The sequence below is a fragment of the Cetorhinus maximus genome, chromosome 4, assembly GCF_964194155.1.
Source record: "Cetorhinus maximus chromosome 4, sCetMax3.hap1.1, whole genome shotgun sequence".
NCBI lineage: Eukaryota > Metazoa > Chordata > Chondrichthyes > Lamniformes > Cetorhinidae > Cetorhinus > Cetorhinus maximus.
This window is the reverse complement of record NC_135882.1, coordinates 37,753,413-37,778,311: the sequence shown is the minus strand read 5'-3', so window position 1 is coordinate 37,778,311 and position 24,899 is coordinate 37,753,413. Positions and strand designations below refer to the sequence as shown.

Sequence of the window (24,899 nt, the reverse complement as noted above, 5' to 3'; positions counted from 1 at the left end):
TATCTAGAGGTTTGTATATGCAGCCCCTGCGAACATGGTCCATTTTTGACCTCCAAATAAAGTGGGAGGGGGCTCTGGTGATTGCCACAGCGCAGGAGTAAGGAATGGGCTAGGCCTGTAACATGTACAGCAACACCAAGTGCCCCATACCTGATGACCAGGTTCTTACCCGCAATGGAGAGGGTGCTTCGCTCCCACATGCCCAGTTTTTTTTTGACCATAGCTACTCACTCCTTCAAGTTTCTAACACATGCCCTGGTCTCTGAACCATATCCCCAGCACCTTCAGGCCATCTGACCTGATGGTGAAGAGGACAAAGGATCAGTCAGCTAAGTTCTTAAAGAACATGGCCTCACTCTTGCCGCGATTTACCTTGGCCCCTGAGCCCAGTTCGAATTGGTCGCAGTTGTGAATCAGTCTGCACACCAACAGCAGATTTGAGCAGAAGACAGTGACATCATCCATGTACAGGGGGGCTGTGACCTGAGTGTCTCCACTGCCTGGTATCATCACTTCTCTTATGCCTAAATCTTTCCTGATGGACTAAGCAAAGGGTTCTGTGCAACACACAAAGAGGACAGGAGATAGAGGGCAACCCTGCCTGACTCCAGATTTAATTGGAAAGCTTTCCGATTCCCACCTGTTGATTGAAACTGCACTACAGATGTTTGTGTACAGTAATTGGATCCAATTGCGGATACCCTCCCCAAACCCCATTTTGGAGAGCACATCCACCATGTAGGTGTGCAACACCCTGTCAAAAGCCTTCTCCTGATCCAGACTGATGAGGCAGGTGTCCATGCCCCTGTCCCATACATAGGCAATCATATCCCTGAGTGGCGCAAGGCTATCAGAGATCTTCATGCCAAGTACAGTGCAGGTCTGGTCAGGGTGGATCACCAACTCCAGATTGGCGATGACCTTTGACAGAATTTTCAACAGTGAAATAGGTCGCCAATTTCCAATTTACTCCCTTTCCCCCTTACACTTTGTAGATGAGGATAATGATGCCTATCCTCATGATTCTGACATGCTGCCATCCAGAAGCATGTCTGGGTACAGTTCCAGCAAGTCTGGGCTGATTCAGTCCCACAGAGCCAAATACAACTCAGCTGGTAAGCCATTGCTTCCAGGAGTTTTACTCTTCTCAAAGGACTCGAGGACCTTACTCAGCTCATCCAGAGTTAGCGTACTATCAGCTAAGACCTCCGTGATAGAGGTCAGGAAGGACTGGGAGGCCGTGCTCTCTGTGGGCTTCACGTCATACAATCTGGCATAAAAGGATTTGCTGATCCTCAAAATGTCGGACTGCGGTCTTCTTCCTTCAGGCTGCTGATCACAGAATTCTCTCTGTGTACCTTTTGGAAGAAGAAATGTGAGCACATCTCATCCTGCTTCATGAGTGGACTCTGGATCGGAAGATGATCTTGGAGGCCTCCGAGGCAAAGAGCAAGGCTTGCTGGCTCTTCACCTCTTGGAGACCTTCCTTGATATTGACCCCTATCAACTGCAGCCAGAGCAGATTCTGCATGTTTTTATGGAGTCAGGACATATCCCTCTGTTCCTTTCTAGCCTTCTGAACACTTCTTAGGATGAAAAACCTCTTGATGTGCTCCTTTATCGATTTCAACTCATTAACTCTGAGCCGAAGCTCGTCAAGCCACATACGCTTACTGCAGACATGTTTGCCTTGGATCACATTGGTGCTACCAAAATTCCACATACGGCAGCTGCAACACATCGCCTGCCCTGCCATCTTTATTGTGTTTTAATTAACTAATTAATTTATTATTTTCTTAATTAAATTTTAATTAATGTCTCTAGTCCTGCTTGTGCTTAGATCAAATTGTCTTATGTTTGCTCCAGTTGTAATTCCCAGGTTTAGATAAGATAAATAAGAAATACTGCCCAGCCAATCACTTACCTGCTTCCCTGTGATGTCACACTTCAATGGGTGGAGTTTTATGACGGAATTTTACGGTCCCATCAAAGTCAATCGATTTTTGAAGCATTCCACCCCCACCACGATGAGGCCCTAAAATTCTGCCCATGGACTCTCTGCTGTAATGACACAGTAGTTGGTAAAGGCTGTTATTTAAAATCCCAGAGGGAAATTTTAAACAACTGTCATATCCTATATTTTCAATTGGTATGTTTGAGGTACAGCTCTAAATTCAGGAATAAGAACCACCAGTTCTCAAGAGTTTTTAATATCACACTACATGAGACATTTATTAATTTACAACAAATTGAACATATACACATTGTTATAAATTACTATCATAACTGCAAATAAATTCCCAAATTAATCTCCACTAAGTAAACAACACCCCATAAGCTTTAAGTATACACCAGGCAAAGCCTTTTCATCTTACAAATTCAAAATGAGGTTCTTTTCACTTTGGCTCCTTTGCAGATAGTTGTAGGCTTATGGCTGCTTTGATGTTACATGCCTCTGCTCTGTACACACAAACTCCCCTCAAGTTATACCCAGCACTTCCCATTGAAGTTAAATTTTCATTGTATCACCAGGCCCTTTGAATTCCACCTCTTCTAGCAATAAACCCCTTTCATAGTACCAATTGTATTAGTGATATAAACATTGCTTGGTGTCTCCTAGCTAGGTGCAAGATTTCACTCCCGTTCTTGAATGCTCTATTCAACAAAATGCAAATTTTCCTCTATCTCTGTTTACAATTCAAAACTAGTATACATCAAAGCACCCAGACTAGCTGGCTTTAATCCAATTAACACACAGGCTAAACCTCTATTTAAAAAAAATAATTTCCAATAACATTATATACATTAATAGTTTCATGACATGTTACAGCCTAGCTGTCCTATATCTGCTCTATTTGCAAAGTCTCACTCTCTCCTGCACTGCTTTATACCCCAATCTTTTCTCACTCCTTCCTTCCTTCGAAGTGAAGTCCCACTCTCTCCTATGTTGTTTTATACCCCGCTCCACTATAGCTTTTTCCCACCATTCTCACAGTTGAATCTCACTCTCTCCTGTGCTGTTTTATGTCCCTTTCTGCTATCCTTCCCACCACTCAACATGACTCCAGTAAAATATATGAAGAAAAATACTTATCTGATTATTTCACGTATTCTGCTAATTGTCCAGATGGTTATTACATAGAAAACATAGAAAATAGAGCAGGAGTAGGTCATTCGGCTCTTTGAGCCTGCTCCACCATTCAATATGATCATGGATGATCCTCTATCTCAACGCCGCACTCCTTCACTAAAGTTGGATTTTGGTAGGCTAGGTGTGAAACCCAATGTGTGCGGATTAGATCAGGTAAGAGCTGGTCTGAACTTGGTAGATTCCTTTGGATTGCAAGGATCCCCTTTGGAGCGGTAAGGTACCCCTTTGGCTATGGTTCCAGGACACCTTTGGGAGAGGTAAGGCTCCCTTTGGAATAGGTAAGGCACCTTTGGGATTGTTAAAAGTAAACATGATTGCATGTGAAAAGTGCATAAACTCATTGGAACTGTCAAAGCCATCAATGAACTGTCAAAACTGTTAAAGAACTGTCAAAATTCATTGGAGCTGTCAAAATTCATTGTAACTGTCAAAGCTCATTGAAACTGTCAAAGCTGTTCATGGATTTAACTCTGCTGGTCTTTAAATTAAAAAAAAACAGCCTGGCATTCAAAAAACCATCAGGGCTTGATATAAAAACAGAAAGTGATAAAAACTCAGCAGATCTGGCAGCATCTGTGGAGAGAGAAACAGAGTTTATGTTTCGAGTTCATGTGACCCTTCTTCAGAGCATATGGACTCAAAACATTAACTCTGTTTCTCTCTCCACAGATGCTGCCAGACCTGCTGAGTTTTTCCAGAATTTTCGATTTTTATTTAAGATTTCCAGAATCTGCAGTATTTTGCTTTTATATCAGTGCTTGATAGTTCATTCCATCTGTTGACATAAGCCTGAGGGTTGTCATTATAGGATTTGTGCTGCAGCAACCAATTTTACAAACTAACATTATCACAGTGGGGTGCCTGTTAAGTGAGCAGTTTGATTGACAGCCCCAAGTGGTTTAGAATAAAATGCTCATTTTCATAAGAGATTAATTGAGGAAATTATATGTATTGAATGTCTTTTTATCAATGAGAGTATTTAAAAAAATAATGTTGTTATCAATAGACAAATAACTTTATTTATTTCAGCATGGCTTCTGATGTTTTCCAATAGTGGATACTAGGTGGATTGGCATGGAGAGGGTAAGGGCAAAGGTTGGCGGTCGGGGGCTTGGGCTGGCATGAGTTGGCACTAAATTGGCACAGGGCTATAAAGGGCCATGGAGATGGGTAAAATAGGGGGTATGAGGGACATGGGGATGGGTATAGGGGCATGGGTTGGCATAGGGGTGCAAGGGGCCATTGGGGTGGGTAGAGGGGCATGAGTTAACATAGGGGTTATATGGGGTCATGGGAGAAGCGTAGAGGGACATGAAGCAGCATAGGTCGACATGGATGGGGCATGGGCAGTGTATGGGCATAGAGCAGTGAGGGCTGGAGGGCTGTTTTCTGTTTTAATAATTTTAAAATTACATTCAACAACGTGGCGGGGCAAAGAGGATGGCCTTGATCCCAGCCCACCACCACACCTGGCAGCCTCTGCACTTGTTCTGGAGATAGTGGGCCTGACTTCTAATCCAGCATGCTCCCCCAGAATGAAAATCAGAACTGTGGGATGTCTTTAAAGGTTGGGTTCACAAAGCCAGGATTCTTCTGTCTCTGCACACCCAACCCCTGAGCGAAAATCTGGGCCATAGTGTTTGGATTTACAAATGGCATTCAATATGGTGCTACATTAAGTGTGGCATAAGAGTTAATGGTGTTGGGGATAATATATAGATAGATGATTAGAAAACTGTAGCTAGTGGGATGCCATAGGAATCAGTGCTGGGGCATCAACTATTAACCATCTAAATTTTTAATGAGTTGGATGAAGGGACCGGCTGTATTATAGCCGAATTTGCTGATGGTACAAAGGTAGCTAGGAAAAAAAGTTGTTAAGAAGATACAAAGACTCTGCAAAGGGACATAGACAGGTTAAGTGAGTGGGCACAAATTTAGCAGATGGAGTATAATGTGGGGAAATGTGATATTGCTACTTTGGTAGGAAAAACAGAAAAGCAAAATATTATTTAAATGGAGAGAGAATGCAGAATATTGCCGTACAAAGGAATCTGGATATCTTTGTACATGAATCACAAAAGGGTTAGCATGCAGGGACAGCAAGTAAATAGGAAGGCAAATGGAATATTAGGCTGTATTGCAAGGGGAATGCAGTCTAAAGTTAGAAAAGTCTTGTACAACTGTACAGAGCACCGGTGAGACTGCACTTAGAGTATTGTGTATACTTTTATCTCCTTACTTATGGAGGGGTGTACTTGTATTGGAGGCAGTTCAGAGGAGGTTGACTAGGTTGATTCCTAGGATTGGTTAATTAGTTTGGCCTTATACCCATTGAAGTTTAGAAGAATGAGAGGTGATCCTGGTGAGGGAATCCAGAACTAGGAAACACAGTTTCAAAATCAGGGGTCTCCCATTTAAAATGGAGATGAGGAGGAATTTCTTTGGAATTCTCTACCACGGACAGCAGCAGAGGCTGAATCAATTAATTTACTTAAAGCTGAGTTTGATTTTTGATCTACAATTAAGGCAGGAAAGTGGAGTTGAGGCCATAAACAGATCAGCCATGATCTTATTGAAGGTAAAGCAGGCTGGAGGGCCTATATAGCCTCCTCCTGCTCCTATTTCTTATGATTTTAGTTTCTATGACACTCTGTACATTAACAGGCAACCTAGAAGCACATTTTGAGACAGCGGGTATGTGTGGCCTGCAGTCAGGGCAGGAGGAAAGGGTAGAACAGGTTCTAGTTTGCTGGAGTGTCAGGTTGCACACTAGTTCTGCTGAAGATTACTCAGATGAGGAAATTGATGGGTTGATGTACAGAAAAAGGCTGATGGGTATGCAGAATTAAATGTTTATTGCATTAGAAGACCTGCCAGCAAGCCTATGTGCAATGTCCAGGAGCAAAGGAGTCCAGCACCAACCTTGCATTGGGCTTTGCGCAGATCTTAGAGCCCATCCTTTCCAGTGTGGAAATGGTCGTAAACCTCTTTATCACACTTTTGAACCCAACCGCGATGGAAGCAGCTGATGGTTGCTGTCTTAGCTTCCAATGCAGCACAGAAAGAAGCCACTCAACCTCTGAAGTCATGCAAGCTCAGCTTTCAGCCACAAATGCTCAGACTGCTAACAGTCATGCCTGCAGATGCCAGTGTTCAAAGTGCTTACAGGTTCTTATAGCAATACAGCAATCTGTCCTCCAATACATTCCTGAGGCACTGACCTGAGGTAGTGGCAATGGTGTTTTGAAACACAAACCTGCAGTCCACTCTCAGGATGACAGCATTCATCCTCCCACCACTGCCACTTCGTCAGTGTCTAAGCTGTTGCTTGTCAACCAGCCAACTCAGCCTTTGCAATACCCTGGTCCACTCCTCTATCACCGCCAACACCTCATCCTCTTCCCACGGCACCTTTCCATGCAGTCAGAGGTGTAAAACCAGCCCTTTTACCTATTCACTGTTCAGGGCCCCAAACACTCCTTCCAGGTGAAGCAGAGCTTTACTTGTGCTTTCTTCAATTTAGCATGCTGTATTCACTGCTCACAATGCAGTCTCCTCTACACAGGGGGTCCAAACGGAGACTGCGTGACTGCTTTGTGGAACACAACGGCTCAGTGCACAAGCATAACCCTGACCTTCTGATTGCTTGACATTTCAATTCACCATCTTGCTCTCATGTTCACATTTCTGTCCTCAGCCTAGCTGCTACAATGTTCCAGTGAAGCCCAACACAGGTATGATCATCTTCTCAACTAATGATTAGTTAGTTATTATGACCTATTTTACAGCCTTCTGGACTCAGCATTGAGTTCAACATCTTCAGACCGTGAACTCTGTCGTCTGTTTTGATTTGGTTTTTTTTTTGCCAAGTTCCAGTCAGTCTGTATCTTGTTTTCATGTTTTGCTTTCACACAGAGCTGTCCTTCATTCTGCCATTAACACTAACTCTCGACCAATGCTTGTGAAGGAATAAAGGTCAAATAATATGGGATTAATGCAGGAATATTAGGCTAAAAATTACTCTTCAGTAAACCTTACAGCAAACTGCAATTTTTAGGACAAAGCTAGCTTGCAAACACAACATGGTCAACTCCCTTCACAACAATGTGAAGTTACTGATAAGAAATACACACATCTAACAAATGGTATTCTATGGTTCTTGCTATGACATTAACTTGTAAGCTAAACTTGTGCTTTATTCCTTTACCACAACCATTACCACTCCCTTTGTCTTTTGTTCCATGACTTCTTTATGATTTATCTCTCCCACCCTCTAATCTATGCCTGACCTTTTTTGTTCTACCTGATCTTCCCCACTTTTTTAACAGCATAAAACCCATTTTGTTTCTACCTCTCTTCCATTCATAGGAAGAGTCATATTGGACTCAAAACATTAACTCTGTTTCTCCCTCTACAAATGCCACCTGACCTGCTGAGTTTTTCCAACAATTTCTGTTTTATTCTAGACTGTTGCTGCCCATGCCAAGGTGGCACAGTCCAAAGTTGGCCTTCTAGTGTCAGAGCTGTGTGAAATCTTTCAACAAGGCCAACTGCAGCACTAGGACGAGCAAAGGCACATGGAAGTGAGGCTCTAAGGGAGTGTATGAAAGTGATTAGTTTAAAAGCAAACTACTGCAGATGCTGGAAACATGAAATAAAAACAGAGAATGCTAGGAATATTGGAAATCAGGTAGCATCTATAGGGAGAGAAACATGTTGATGACGTTTCATCAGAGGTAATCAGTTGACTTCTGTATGGAATATTGGATGGTTTGATTGATAAAGTTGGTTTGTAATATTTGTATTACAGTGGCTTTTATTTCAGCAGAGTGGCCAAGTGAATGCTGTGATGGCTAGTGACTGTTGCTGAATGGAGAATTGGAATTGCGTTCACTGGTACTGCAATCTGGGGAGTCATCACAGCCAACCAGAAAGGCAATGTGTTGATTGTCTCCTTCCCTTCCCCTCCTACTCCTCTTCATTATACTCACTATGCACAGAATGGAAAGGGGTATGCCTTCGTGATGGTGAGGTTGTGCAGGATGCAGCAGACCATGATGAATCATGACCTATACTCTGGAGAATAGAGTAGGAATCCTCCTTAACATTCCAGTGATGCATTGCTTAAGCACCCCAATGGTATGCTTGATGACATTTCATGTGGCAACATGGTTCTTGTTACATGCATATGCCCATTTATGTGTGGGTTGCAAGCCAGAATTATGTTATCCAGTCCAGCCACACTCGGGTTTCACATGAGGTTTCAACAGCTGATGGTAGGACATACTGACACAGAATAAAGGCATCATGACTGCTGCCAGGATATTGAATATTAATGTGAATGGTGCGCTGAGTATGGTCATATGTCACCTGTACAATAAAGGAGAGGAACCCTTTAAGATTGTGATATATCTCTGAATTTATATGTAGCGCTTGCGATGTGTGCAATCAAAGGCAGCCAGAAACTTGGGGAAGCCTGTTATGCAAATGAAGCAGTGTGTTTGCTTTGCCGGCTTATCTCTGGAAAGAGAGAATGCAACATTTTCCCATCAGTGACCCTCCCCTTATACAACAGTGGATGGCAAACTGCAAAAATTGGAAATGTCAGCTGCTCCAGGAAGGAGCCAAATGCAAAATAGTTGATGACCACAGTGACCTTTATAGCCACTGGCAGTGCCATCCTTGCCCAGCTCTGAGGTTTCAGGTCTACCTGCAAGAGGTGACAAATTTCAGTGCACACCTCCTAAATGAAACGGAAATGTTGCAGACATTGTTAGCCATTGAGGTTGAGAGAGAAGAATTGCTCCTGTGCAGTGGAAGGTGGATATGCCTCCGGCTTAGAATCGTTCTCCTCTCCCTCGTCCTCCAAATCTGAGCAGCTTATACTCCTCTGTATCCCCTCTGTTTATTCTCCATGTCATGCTATAGAAACTACAGCACCCATGACTAGGAACAAGTGGCATCAGCAAAGCCCTTGAACTGAGAACCAGGGCCTTTAACACGTTATATGACTTCATGGGAAAAAAGTTTTCCCCATTGGGGGGGGGAGTGCGGGAGTGGGCGCGGGTGGGCGCACCCCAATCAGCACCCCCAATCTGGGACGTGCCACCATTTTATGTAGGCGGGCCAATTAAGGCTCACCCAGCGTGACATCTGCCAGGAAGCGCTATGCACTCCCTGTGCGGGCGGGGGTGGGGGTTCCCTCACCCAGGAGAGCACTCTTATGCACATGCACGCAAAAGAGCACACAGATCTCCCTGAGGCAGCAAATCAGCTCCGATTTAAAACTTTTAATGAACATGTTTAAAAATTTTCCCTGCCATGTGCCCTCATGTGACACATGAGTTGGGACATGTCCATAAGTTTTATTGAAACCTTTCTTAAAAATTTAAATACCCTCATGATACCTCATCCCACCCGTGGATGAGGTTTCATGCTTTTTCCGAAGCCCGCCTGGGTTGAACGGGCAGGCCCATTAACGACCTTAATTAGTTTTTCAATGGCCTCAATAGGCCGTTGACAGGTCGGCGGGCACGCAGCTGGCTCGGCTGCGCCCCTGCCAACCCCAAAATGGGAATAATGCGGGGTGACATCGGGAGTTGCACCCGACGTCATCCCGTGTCATTTTACACGTCGGCGAGTGGGCCCCGCCCCCGCTCGCCGACCGGAAGAACCTGTCCCATGTACACATTCACTAACTTTAAGCAGTTGTACAAATCTGCAACCCACTTCTACTAAACTCAGCAATAGCAAGTAGAAATCACCAGCAAGTAACCTGAAAATTGTTGAAGACTCCTTCGAAGAGCTCTGGTGGGGGATGGTTCTTCCCGCTGCATGTTCAGCTTTGCAAGGTTAAGAATGGGTGTTAGCTGGAGAATTCAGGTTGAAAATGACGCCAAGTTGACTGTTGTCATGATCTGTCTCCTATGCATACTTTAGTGCATGCTCCCAGCACCCAGCCTAACAACCAACCCAAAATGACAATCGGCATGAACTTCACCAGAAGTGTGTGTGCGTGATGCAGACATGACGGCCTGATACTGGCATGATGAACCAGATTCGGTGCTGTATTATTAAGAAGGAAAATTGGGCAGGGTATATTCTGGATATGCTACCACCATATTTACACCCCCACCAAACTAAAAATTACCCCCTAGTGTTCCAGCATAAAACAGACTGCCCAAATCCTGAAGAGTCACTGTAGGGTAGGAACTGGAGTGCTGTTTTGGGCTGCAGTAGAGTGCTAAAGTTGGAGCTTGGTGACTGAGGGAATAAGGGTTAATTTCTATCTAAAGTCTAGTCTTTCTTTAATTTAATAATTAACTAAAAGTTGCTGTTTGGGTTGGGAGAAGGCGAGTTTTAGGTCAGCTTTAAAACAAGGTTTATACAGGCTCTGCTTGCAGCTACAACTAGTTAATTAGATAACTGGCTTAAACAGGTTTTCAGAGACTAGATTCAGAGAGTATAAAAACAGGCCATCTTACAGTGCTGACTTTGTCTGCACTGGAGTGCTGCTTTGGGCTGCAGTAGAGTGCTCAAGTTGGAGTTTGGTGACTGAGGGAGGAGGTGAGGGGGGAACAAAGTTATCCTTTGAGTACCATGAGTACGGTTGGGTAAGTATAAATACTTAAACTACTTTTATCGCTTATAGTTTTTAAGGTCTTATTTTGTGGTTCATCATTTTGTAAGGCCTATACTCTGTAACAACGAGGACCAGGGAAGAAGGGCCCTAGAGTAATTGACATTATTTGATATTAAGTATCTTTCAAAAGATTTAATTTAAAGGGGTAAGTCATGGCAGGAGAGCTCAAAGACGTGGTATGCTCCTTTTGCTCTATGTGGGAAGCCAGGAACATTTCCAGGGCCAGCATGTATGCGGGAAGTGTCTCCAGTTGCAGCTCCTGGAATCCCGGGTTTCGGAGCTGGAGCAGCAGCTGGGGACACTGTGGAGCATCCGCAAGGTGGAGAGTATCGTGGATAGCACGTATAGAGAGGTGGTCACACCGCAGGCTAAGAGTCCACAGGCAGGAAGGGAATGGGTAACCACCAGGCAGAGCAAGAGGACTAGGCAGGCCATGTAGGAATCTCCTGTGGCTATTCCCCTGCAAAACAGATATACCACTTTGGATACTGTTGGGGGAAATGGCCTCTAAGGGGAAAGCAGCAACAGCCAAATTCGTTGCACCACTGTTGGCTCTGCTGCACAGGGGAGGAGCGAAAAGTGTGGGAATGCAATAATTATAGGGGATTCAATTGTAAGAGGAATAGATAGGCAATTCTGTGGCCGCAAACGAGACTGCAGGATGGTATGTTGCCTCCCTGGTGCTAGGGTCAAGGATGTCTCAGAGCGGCTACAAGGCATTCTAAAGGGGGAGGGTGAACAGCCTGTGGTTGTGGTAAACATTGGTACAAATGACATAGGTTAAAAAAGGGATGAGGTCCTAAAAGCAGAATATAGGGAGTTAGGAAGTAAGTTGAATAGTAGGATCTCAAAGGCAGTGATCTGAGGATTACTACTAGTGCCACGGAGTAGAAATAATAGATCAGATGAATGTGTGGCTGATGAGATGGTGTGAGGGGGAGGGTTTCAGATTCCTGGGACATTGGGACCGGTTCTGGGGGAGGTGGAACCAGTACAAACTGGACGGGTTACACATGAGCAGGAACGGGACTGATGTCCAAGGGGGAAAATTTGCTAGAGTGTATGGGGAGGGTTTAAACTAAAATGGCAGGGGGATGGGAACCTATGCAAGGAGTCAGAGGAGGGGGAATCTAGGACAAGAACAAAAGGCAGAAAGGGGAATAAGAAAAGAGATAGGCAGAGAAATCAAGGGCAAGAATCAAACAGGGCCTCAGTGAGAAATAGTAGGCAAGGGACGAATGATGTTAAAAAGACAAGCCTTAAGGATTTGTGCCTTAACGCGAGGAACATTCGCAATAAAGTGGATGAATTAACCATGCAAATAGATGTAAACAGGTATGATATAGTCGGGATTACGGAGACATGGCTGCAGGGTGACCAGGGATGGGAACTGAACATCCAGGGGTATTTAGTATTTAGGAAGGACAGACAAAAAGTAAAAGGCGGTGGAGTTGCATTGCTGGTTAAAGAGGAAATTAACTCAATCGTGAGGAAAGATATTAACTCTGACGATGTGGAATCTGTATGGGTAGAGCTGAGAAACACTAAGGGGCAAAAAACATTAGTAGGGGTTGTATATCGACCTCCAAACTGTAGTGGTGGTGTTAGAAATGGTATTAAACAGGAAATTATAAATGCTTGCAATGAAGGAACATCTGTAATTATTGTTGACTTTAATCTGCATATCCATTGGGCAAATCAAATTAGTAACAATACCGTAGAGGAGGAGTTCCTGGAGTGTATACGGGATGGTTTTCTGGACCAATACGTTGAGGAACCAACTAGAGAACAGGCCATCTTAGACTGGGTATTGTGTAATGAGAAAGGGAAAATTGGCAATCCAGTTGTGCGAGGCCCCTTGGGGGTGAGCGACCATAATATGATAGAATTATTCATCAATATGGAGAGTGATGTAGTTGATTCTGAGACTAGGGTCCTGAATCTTAATAAAGGAAACTATGATGGTAAGAGGCGCGAGTTGGCTATGATGGATTGGGAAACGTTACTTAAAGGGATGACGGTGGATGGGCAATGGCAAACGTTCAAAGAGCTCATGGGTGAACAGCAACAATTGTTTATTCCTGTCTGGCGCAAAAGTAAAATAGGAAAGGTGGCCAAAACATGGCTGACAAGGGAAATATGAAATAGTATTAGTTCCAAGGAAGAGGCATACAAATTGGCCAGAAAAAACAACAGACCTGAGGATTGGGAGCAGTTCAGAATTCAGCAAAGGAGGACCAAGGGGTTGATTAAGAAGGGGAAAATAGAGTATGAGAGTAAGCTTGCAGGGAACATAAAAACTGACTGTAAAAGTTTCTGTAGGTATGTGAAGAGAAAAAGATTGGTGAAGACAACTGTAGGTCCCTTACAGTCAGAAACAGGGGAATTTATAATGGGGAACAAAGAAACGGCTGACCAACTAAATAAATACTTTGGTTCTGTCTTCACAAAGGAGGACACAAATAACATACCAGAAATGCTGGGGAACACAGGGTTTAGTGAGAGGGAGTAACTGAAAGAAATCCGTATTAGTAGGGAAATGGTGTTGGAGAAATTGATGGGATTGAAGGCCGATAAATCCCCAGGGCCTGATAATCTACATCCCAGGATTCTTGAGGAAGTGGTCCTCAAAATTGGTGGTCATCTTCTGAGATTCTATGGACTCTGGAACAGTTCTTACAGATTAGAGGGTAGCTAATGTAACCCCACTAGTTAAAAAGGGAGGTAGGGAGAAAACAGGGAATTATAGACCAGTCAGCCTGACGTCGGTAGTGGGGAAAATTCTAGAGTCCATTATAAAAGATTTAATAGCTGAGCACTTGGAAATCAGTGGCAGAAACAGACAGAGTCAGCGTGGATTTACGAAAGGGAAATCATGCTTGACAAATCTACTGGAATTTTTCGAGGATGTAACTCGTAGAGTTAATGAAGTTTGAACTTTCAGAAGGCTTTCGACAAAGTTCCACATAAGAGATTGGAGTGTAATATTAAAGCGCATGGGATTGGGGATGGTGTATTGAGATGGTTAGAAAACTGGTTGGCAGACAGCAAACAAAGAGTAGGAATAAGCGAGTCTTTTTCTGAATGGCAGACAGTTACTAGTAGGGTACCACAGAGATCGGTGCTGGGACCCCAGCTATTCACAATATATATTACTGATTTAGATGAGGAAACTAATATCTCCAAATTTGCAGATGACACATAGCTGGGTGGGAGGGTGAGCTGTGAGGAGGATGCAGAGATGCCTCAGTGTGATTTGGACAAGCTGAGTGAGTGGGCAAATGCATGGCAGATGCAGTATAATGTGGATAAATGTGAGGTTATCCACTTTGGTTGCAAGAACAGGAAGGCAGATTATTATCTGAATGGCTATAAATTGAGAGAGGGGAATGTGCAACGAGACCTGGGTGTCCTCGTACACCAGTTATTGAAGGTAAGCCTGCAGATGCAGCAGGCGGTAAAGTAGGCAAATGGTATGTCGGCCTTCATAGCGAGAGGATTCGCGTACAGGAGCAGGGATGCCTTGCTGCAATTATACAGAGCCTTGGTGAGACCACACCTGGAATTTTGTGCGCAGTTTTGGTCTCCTTATCTGAGGAAGGATGTTCTTGCTATGGAGGGAGTGCAGCAAAGGTTTACCAGACCGATTCCTGGGATGGCGGGACTGACATATGAGGAATGATTCAGTCAGTTAGGATTATATTCACTGGAGTTCAGAAGAATGAGCAGGGATCTCATAGAAACCTATAAAATTCTAACAGGACTAAACAGAGTAGATGCAGGAAGGATGTTCCCGATGGTGGGGGAGTCCAGAACCAGGGGTCACAGTCTGAGGATAGGGGGTAGACCATTTAGGACTGAGGTGAGGAGAAATTTCTTCACCCAGAGAGTGGTGAGCCCGTGGAATTCGCTACCACAGAAAGTAGTTGAGGCCAAAACATTGTATGTTTTCAAGAAGGAGTTACATATAGCTCTTGGGGTGAAAGGGATGAAAGGGTATGGGGAGAAAGCGGGAGCAGGCTATTGAATTGGATGATCAGCCATGATCATAATGAATGGTGGAGCAGGCTCGAAGGGCCGAATGGCCTACTGCTGCTCCTATTTTCTGTTTCTATGTAACACGTGAATACCTTGCATATTTGTCTGAAATTTCATTTTCAGTTTATAAAGATAATGTTAATCCATTTAAAATAGATAGGTTAGCACCTCTGGCAAATAGCAGAAAGAGGAATTGCAGAAGATAATGCCAGTGTTAACCCATCCTAAAATCATTTAACAACTTCAGTAGAATAGTACATAGACAATGTGCTTTGAAGTAAAACTACCCTAGTTTCTATCGTTCATTTCAGATTCTTTATGCAAAATAGAAATTCTGAGATGTTTAAGCTGGACACATTGGCCTAGAAATCAGGTTGCACCTGAACATAGGTGGGCAGAGGACAAACTGGCCGTAACAGTTACTATCAATGCAGCTAATTGCTGCTTGCTACTTACAAACTTTTGTGCATGCAACCAGTGCTAATCATTAGCTGTATCTATCAGTGTGGGCTGATATCGAGAGTGCAGGATACTATTTATAAACAGTCTGACAGTAGAGACTTTGGATCAACCTGAGGAAACAATGGCTGAAGAATGTATGCTGCTGCACTGGAGATCTTAGTGCAGGCAGTGGAGTGGAAAAGGTACATCCTTTTTGACCTGGGGGCAGGAAGCCTTCCAGACATCTACTCAACAGGCAATGAGAACAATGATAAAAACAAAAAACTAAAAGCTACTGCGGATGCTGGAAATCCAAAACAAAAACAGAATTACCTGGAAAAACTCAGCAGGTCTGGCAGCATCGGTGGAGAAGAAATCAGTTAACGTTTCGAGCCTTCACGGCCCTTCGGCAGAACTGAAGCATAGTTAGGAGAGATGTGAAATATAAGCTGGTTTAAGGCGGGGGGGGCGGGGGGTGGGGGAGAGAGAAGTTGAGGGTGGGGTGGTTGTGGGGATAAGCAAGCAGTGATAGGAGCAGATAATCAAAAGATGTCACAGACAAAAGGATCAAAGAGGTGTTGAAGGTGGTGATATTTGTCTAAGAAAAGTGCTAATTAAGAATGGATGGCAGGACATTCAAAGTACAGCTCTAGTGGGGGTGGGGTGGAAAGACTAACAAGGTTTTAGTTATAGATTTAAAAATAATGGCCTATTTCCACCTATTTCCATTATTTTTAAATCTAAAACTAAAACCTTGTTAGTCTTTCCACCCCACCCCCACTAGAGCTGTACTTTGAATGTCCTGCCATCCATTCTTAATTAGCACTTTTCTTAGACAAATATCACCACTTTCAACACCTCTTTGATCCTTTTGTCTGTGACATCTTTTGATTATCTGCTCCTATCACGGCTTGCTTATCTCCACAACCACCCCACCCTCAACTTCTCTCTCCCCCCCACCCCCCGGCCCCCCCACCTTAAACCAGCTTATATTTCACCCCTCTCCTAACTATGCTTCAGTTCTGCCGAAGGGCCGTGAAGGCTCGAAACGTTAACTGTTTTCTTCTCCACCGATGCTGCCAGACCTGCTGAGTTTTTCCAGGTAATTCTGTTTTTGTTAATGAGAACAATGAGAATGTTGAAGGGTCGTGTGGACCCGAAACGTCAGCTCTTTTCTTATCCGCCGATGCTGCCAGACCTGCTGAGTTTTTCCAGGTAATTCTGTTTTTGAATGAGAACACATTGTTGAGTATGGCAGTGTTAGGAACACTGCCCAAGAACATTGCTGCAATACAGGGAAAAATCAATGAATTGTGAAGGAGACTGTTAAAATACCTGCTGATCACAACTGCACCTTATTAATTACAATGCTTACAGCACACTCAACATTATCCTCCACCAGACACAAACTCCTGCAATCATTACAATACACTTCCTTAGGCCTCCTTCTCCTCATATTTACAATTTACCCATAACTCACATCTCAGACACAAAGATCCAATATTCCACCATGACCCCCAAATTTTTCAAACACCTTGAATGAATCTCTCAAACACACTTTACTCTGCAGAAGAAGGGTGTACTCAACACAAGGCAACAAGCTGCCACAGGAGAAGGAGGAACAAGTCTCTGAACTCTCTTCCCCTTGAAGGGACCATCCTAGCCATTTTAAGGGGGGGTGATGACAAAGGCTTGCTGCAGCCTTTCTTGATTATCTTTCTTGATTATCTTTCTTGATTATCTCTACAAATTATCTTTGTCTCTTCTGACTTTTGTCTCGCCCCACAAACTCTGCATATGTGCTAAAAGCATCTGCAGCCGACAGACTACTCTGCATCACACCACAAGCTAACCCTTATCCCTATCTTTCATTTCAGTTGCTGAGAATGTCAATACCACTCAGCCAATGGAGGAAGAAGAACCCATTTCAGAGACTCATCATCACTTAATCGGAATCTTGCAAACACAAACTCAAATATTGACATCAGGTGGGCCTTAGAGGTTAGGTTAGCAGAGGGATCTCCATGTGTTGATTCATTGGGCACAATTGCGCTAGAGTGAAGACAAGGGAAAATGATGCCACAGGTTCCAGCCTAGTGAAAACGATGTTGCTGCAGAGGACACGAATACTCCATTTGTGGACCCAGGCTACAGAAAAAGACCTTGTGGACATAAACCTACAAATGCATAGTACACTGGACAGCCTGCCGGAGTGCTCATAAAGTTGATGAGTATAGAGAACTTGTCTTAAATCTTAATGGACTGCATAGAGACCATTCTGTCCTATTTTGACCTAGTGGTCAGCTCTTTCAACACCTTGGAACAAACCATGATGAAACATTTCATTACAGACCTACCAGCTTCTACTGCTTCCTACTGCTGACACTGCTGAAATGGAAGCTCAGTTTGCAGCCACCTTAGTGTTTGCTGGGGGAGGGGGGAAGAATGGGTGGTCATTGATGAAAGGAGCTAACATCACTCCTGCATTCACCAGAAACCTCACAGTGCTGAGTCATGGGAGAGGACATGGGAGAGGCATTGCTGGGAATCTGAAATAAACACACAAAATTCTGGAAATACATAGCAAGTCTGGCAGCATCTGTGGAAAGAGGATCAGAGTTAACGTTTCAGGCCATGGCCTTTCATCATGTTGACTCTTAACCACCCTCTGAAATGGTCTAATAATCCTAATAGTCTAATAAACTGCCAGAGAAAATTTAGATAAGAACTTCCTTCCTAACAGCATTATGCCTGTCCCTATACTGCATGGACTGCAACAGTTCAAGAAGCCAGCTCACCACCACTTTCTCAAGGGTAATTAACGATAGACAATAAATTATGGCCTTGTCAAAGATGCTCCCATTCCATGAATGCATATTAAAAAAGTGAGTATTGCATGATTCTTTTAAATAGCAGTAGTGATGATTAGGATTGTGAGTAGGTTTTGTGGCACAGTGAGCGTCCCTACATCTGATCCTGAAGCTCTGGGTTCAAGTCCCACTTGACATCAAGTCAGGACTTGATGGTCATGGTAGTTGCTTGAATAACATAGCTAAACATGTTGATTATCAGCCTGTAAATCCTTCCAATATGCCTGATGTCAAACATTAAAGAGTGGGAGAGTTTCCTGGTCAGCCAGGCTGCAAAAGGTAATGGCAAACCACCGCAGTGCTTTGCCAAGCATGATCATGAACCGATCCAATGGAAGTCCATAGTCGCCAACGTCCTCTTATTGCATGGTACCTGAAGGAGAAGGAGGATGAATTGGGTTATGTTGCGCTGCACAAGGTGATTGAAGTCTTGGGGATTCAAGAATGCAAAAAGTACAAGACTGAAATTGTACAGGTTATGCAGACATTATGCAGCAACAACATTGTTGTTGTTGTACTGTTTCTACCAGTGTGATGACTTGTGTCAATAAGGTGGCTCATGCACTGGGGGCCTAGCAGACCTCTTGGCGAATGATAAATTGGCATTACACTGAATTTATAGGCCACACATTTAAATGAGGCAATTAACTGAAAGCTACCTTGGGATCTTTTACTATTTTAAAGACCATATATAAATTAAGATGTTGTTGTTTGTGCTGTCCTATTTGCTAACCCACCCCCATCTTACCCACCTCCCAGTTTTTTTTTCTCTCTCTCTACTTTGAGTTTCTCTCACTTTCTTGCCACTATGCTGAGGAACTCCTGCAGTGGTTTCCTGGAGCCAAGGTGACTGACCTCCAACAACCACAACTATCTTCCTTTATGCTAGGTATGACTCCAATCAGCGGAGAGTTTTCCCCCTGATTCCCATTGACTCTAGTTCTGGTAGGGTTCCTTGATGCCACACTTGGTCAAATGCTGGCTTGGTGTTAAGGACAGCCGCTCTCACCTCAACTTGGGAGTTCAGATCTTTTGTCCATGTTTGAACCAAGGCTGTAATGAGGTCAGGAGCTGAGTGGCCCCTGGCGGAACCCAAGCTGGGCATCAGTGAGCAGGTTATTGCTAAGCAAGTGATAGCACTGTTGATGACCCCTTCCTTTAATGATGATCTAGAGTAGGCTGATGGGGCGGTAATTTGCTGGGATGGATTTGTCCAGCTTTTTGTGTGCAGGACATAGCTGGGCAATTTTCCACATAGCCAGGTAGATGCCAGTGTTGTAGCTATACTGGAACAGCTTGGCTAGGGACGTGGCAAATTCTGGAGCACAAGTCTTCAGCACTATTACCAGAATATTGTCAGGGCCCATAGACTTTGCAGTATCCAGTGTCTTCAGCCATTTCTTGGTATCACATAGAGTAAATCGAATTGGCTGAAGACTGGCATCTGTGATGCTGGGGACCTCCGGAGGAAGCCGAGATGGATCATCCACTTGGCACTTCTGGCTGAAGATTCTTGCGAATGCTTCCGCCTTATCTTTTGCACTGATGTGCTGGGCACCTCCATCATTGAGGATGGGGATATTTGTGGAGCCTCCTCCTCCAGTGAGTTAATTGTCCACCACCATTCATGACTGGATGTGGCAGGACTGCAGAGCTTAGGTCTGATCCATTGGTTGTGGGGTCACTTAACCCTATCACTTGCTGCTTATGCTGTTTGGCGTGCAAGTAGTCCTGTGTTATAGCTTCACCAGGTTGACACCTCATTTTTAGGTATGCCTGGTGTTGTTCCTGGCATGCCCTCCTGCACTCTTCTTTGAACCAGGGTTGATTCCCTGGCTTGATGGTAATGGTAGAGTTGGGGATATGCCAGGCCATGAGGTTACAGATTGTGTTCGAGTACAATTCTGCTGCTGCTGATGGCCACAGTGCCTCATGGATGCCCAGTCTTGAGTTGCTAAATCTGTTCAAAATCTATCCCATTTAGCACGGTGGTGCTCCACAAGGACTGTGCTGTGGTCACTCCTACCGATATTGTCATGGACAGATGCATCTGCGGCAGGCAGGTTGGTGAGGATGAGGTCAAGTATGTTTTCCCTCTTGTTGGTTTCCTCACCACCTGCCACAGACCTAGTCTAGCAGCTATGTTATATAGAACTCGGGCAGCTCAGTCTGTAGTGGTGCTACCGAGCCACTCTTGGTGATGGACATTGAAATCCCCCACCCAGAGTGTATTCTGCACCCTTGCCACCCTCAGTGCTTCCTTCAAGTGATGTTCACATTGGAGGAGCACTGGTTCATCAGCTGAAGGAGGGCGGTACATGGTAATCAGCTGGAGGTTTCCTTGCCCATGTTTGACCTGATGCCATGAGACTTCATGGGGTCCGGAGTAAATGTTGAGGACTCTCAGGGCAACTCCCTCCCGACTGTATACTACTGTGCCGCCACCTCTGCTGTGTCTGTCCTGCTGGTGGGAGAGGACATACCCAGGGGTGGTGATGGTGGTGTCTGGGACATTATCTGTAAGGTATGATTCCATGAGGATGACTGTGAGGCTGCTGCTTGACTAGTCTGTGAGACAGCTCTCCCAATTTTGGCACTAGCCCCCAGGTGTTAGTAAGGAGGACTTTGCAGGGTTGACAGGGCTGCGATTGCTGTTGTCGTTTCAGGTGCCTAGGTCGATGCCGGGTGGTCCGCCCGGTTTCATTCCTTTTTAGCGACTTTGTAGCAGTTTGTTACAACTGGGTGGCTTGATGGGCCATTTCAGAGGGCATTTAAGAGTCAACCACATTGCTGGAGTCACATGTAGGCCAGACCAGGTAAGGACATTAGTGAACCAGATGGGTTTTTACAACAATCAACATGGTCATCATTAGACATTTAATTCCAGATTTTTGTTGAATTTAAACTCCACCATCTGCTGTGGTGGGATTCAAACCCAGGTCCCCAGGGCATTACCCTGGGTCTCTGGATTACTAGTCCAGCAACAATACCACTACGCCATTGCCTCCCCCATTTTCTATAAAAAGACCTGATATAAATGCAAGTTGCTTTTGTTTTACATCCAGTTGAACATGCAAATTAGTTTAATCTTTCATTCAAAAAACACATTCAAGTGTACCTAAACTCAAGGGGCTGAATTTTGCTGTCGGCGAGCAGGGGGCAGGGCCCCATTTAAATTTTCAGGAAGGCGAGGGCACAGCCAAATCAGCTGTGCACCTGCCGACCTGTCAATGGCCAATTGAGGCCATTGACTGGATAATTAAAGCAATTAAAGGACCTGCCCATCCAACCTTAAGGCTGGCCGGCAGACCAGGAGAACCGGCAGGCTTCTGAAATTGCATGAAACCTCATCCACCGGCAGGATGAGGTTTCATGTCGGGTTTAAAAAAGTGTAATAAAGTTTGTGTGAAACTTATTAGCATGTCCCATCTCGTGTGACATTGTCACATGAGGGGGACATGTTAAGGATTTCTTTTTTTTATTTTTAATGTTTGTACAACTTTCAGCGATCTCCCTGAGGCAGCACTTAGCCTCAGGGAGATGTGCGCTCTTTAGTGCGCATGCACGAAATAGCGCACTCTTGCATTTGGGGAATCCTCCCCCGCCCACACAGGAAGCGCATAGCGCTTCCCACCAGGCGTCATGCTGGGCAGGCCTTAATTGGCCCGCCCACTTAAAATGGCAGTGGGGCCCACTTCTCCGGCGGGGATCGGCTCCCCGCCCACCAGAGATTGGGCCGGGCCCACCCACCCAGCAGGCAGAAAATTCTGCCCAAGATTTTTAGTATCTTCCTCAGCAAAAAAGTGTCCACAAAAGATTTATATCTTTAGCTAATGAGTGGAGGCCCAACACAACTTGTTAATAATAAATGAAGAACCCTGAGGTGTCTTCTCGCCCACAGTCATGTCAACACCGCATGCCCTATATTCAGACTGTTTTCAGGGTTTAATGTGTGAGGAGAGGCAAGTTGTACTCATTACTCAACAAACACGAATAATGAAATACCCACTGAATTTCAAGCTGCGAATGGGAGCTGGATGCTAAAACAAGTTGCTGGCAGCAGTTGAAATCATTATGTGACATCATGTCCTGTTTTGTCACCATGGAGACAGCAATCAGCTCACAGAGCATTTTATCAGTAAGACATGGCAAACATCAGCTTTGAAATGTTCTGCAAAGTTCATACGATCCAAAATGATCTTACCTCTCTGTCATGTCGCCTCTTCAGTGCATTGCAGCAATTATCATTCAATTAATGTAACAGAACAGTACATCAACAATCTGCTGGTTATTGCTACTTAGATTTTATAATGGACTCTGTTATAAAAGTGCAGTGGATATCTAAAGGCAATTCAATACACAATCTAACAGGTTTGCATTTTCTAATAGCAAGATGTCTCATTAAAAACAAAATCTCACACTGATAAGGCTTAATTAGAGTGCTTAAATATTCTTGCAAAACAGATTAAAAGATGAAATGCAGTCACAGTACCTGCTGTAATAATTTTTCAGAATGTTATGCAAACATACTTGCATTAGTATAATGCCTTATAGCTAAAGAAAGTCGCTTTCTGTAGTGCAGCAACACTTATGTAGGTGGACAGCGTTATTATAACATAAGCACTCTTTGGATTTTAGCGGCAGCCTTCTGTCTCGTAAGATGATATTTTGCGCCATGATGGTCAACTCTTCATTAAGCATCACCTGGTATGATCACTGGGGTAACTGACATTTAAATGCTACTAAAAAAATTACATCTATTTTAACGCAAACATTGACACATTATACCATTCTAGCTCACCATTCACTGCAACTAGAGTTGTGAGGATTTTTTGAACCACAAACCTATTTGCAATAGACCCAATCTCTTTAATGTTAACTATCTAAATTACAAAACATAAGGTGGATAAAACTACGCCAGTTGATATTTTGCACCAAATCTTGGTTACTTTTCATATGAATTGCAAATTCTCTCAAATAAATGCATGAATCTAAACCTGTGTTTGTATACATTTGAAGAAAGCACATGCATACAGAATAATCTCCAATGCAAGTTATTTCAGTCCTCAAACTCTTTTCAGTCACAATCTATTCACTTACGTATAGTGAAACTAAATCCATCAATGTTGAAAGTCGCACTCCGGCATTTTTTGAACCCTCGTTTTCTACTATTTGGCTCAGTCATATTCAGATTTCTGTAATCCAGGTGCAACCGTGTCACAAGTTCTGGGTATGGAGCTTGAAATTAGCTATCGCTACAATTCTGCATCTATCAGCACTCACGCCTGGCCTCGCATATCTCCTAATACTGGAATACAGACACCAAGCAGCATCTCCACCCCTGATGTACTCACTGAAATGCTGGCGTACTATAGGCAGTCTGATTAATCCACCCCACCTCAATCACCTTGTAACAGTTGCTTTTCGCTTACCATCACATTTCACAGGCTGAAAGATGTTATGTGGAACTAATTACAGATGGTACATTGTTCGTATTTTTTGAGATTGTGCTACTTTTCAGGGTTTACAGTTATAAGGTAAAACCAGCTTCTTCATCCGTATATTTTCTTATTTTTATACAATTATTCAACATCGAACAAGCATATCATTAATACTTCCAAAAATAACTCATTCCTTCAATCCACAGCTGAATTATATTTGGGAGAAAATTAAATGGTTGATTGTTATATACAGAACAGTATGAAGAAAGAGAAGTCCATGACCTTGACAATAATTCAATCCTTACAATTAAATCAATTAAAGGAAAAACATTAAACAGATTCTCCAAATAATGCTGTCATTGTCTAAAATCTGCTTGATGGGTTTAGACTTATCTCTGAATAAAATTAAAGAACAGAATTCTTACTATTCTTGAAAGATACTTTAATAGCAAATGTTATGCATAGCAGTTTTTGATTTCTTAATCAGTCAGCTCTGATAACAGAACCACACGGTTTTACAAAACAGCAGGAAGCCATTTGGCTCTTTGCAGCAACAATCTAATTCATTCTCAGTACCATCACCCTTTATCATTCTCTGCTTCAAATATTTACCAATCTACACTTAGAAGATACAATGAGAGGAACGTTAAACCCAAAAAACAGGAAATTTTCGACTGGGTGAATTATACAATTATAGAATGGTTACAGCACATGAGGCCATTCATTTTGTTGAGTCTGCGCTGATAATGATCCAATTCACTTTTGAAAGCTTCAGTTGACTCCTCCCCTGCACTCTCAGGCAGTGCATTCCAAATCCTAAGAACTCGCACCTGAAAAAGGTTTTCCTTATGTTGCCATTGCCCCTTTTGCCAAATACCTTAAATCTGTGTCCTTTGGTTCTTGATCCCTCCACTAATGGAAATAGTTTCCCCCTATTTACTCTTTCCAAAACCTTCATGATTTTGAATAACTTTATCAAATCTCCTCTCAGAGAACAGTCCCAACTTCTCCATTCTATCTACATAACTGAAGTTCCTCACCTCTGGAACCAATCTCGTGAATCTTTTCTGCACTCTCTCCAATGCCTTCACATTCTTTCTAAAGTGTGATGCCCAGAACTAGACACAGTACTCCAGTTGAGGCCTAGGCAGTGTTTTATTTAGGTTTAACATCACTTCCTTGCATTTGTACCCTATGCCCCTATTGATAAAACCCAGGATGCTGTATGCTTTAATAACTATCCTCTCAACCTGTCCTGCCACCTTCAATGATTTATGCACATATACACTTGAGTCCCTCTGCTCCTGTAGAAT

General features: G+C 43.6%; 1 protein-coding gene across 1 annotated transcript in view; it reads right to left on the bottom strand.

Moving 5' to 3' along the window:
• The window catches only part of LOC144679417 (dual specificity calcium/calmodulin-dependent 3',5'-cyclic nucleotide phosphodiesterase 1C-like), a 792,900-nt gene extending 769,570 nt beyond the window's left edge, over window positions 1–23,330 (bottom strand). The window contains exon 1 of the mRNA XM_078539774.1: window positions 23,246–23,330. Within this exon, the coding sequence (XP_078395900.1) occupies window positions 23,246–23,330 (85 nt within the window). The remainder of the gene's footprint in view (window positions 1–23,245) is intronic.
• Between the last annotated feature and the right edge of the window lie 1,569 nt (window positions 23,331–24,899).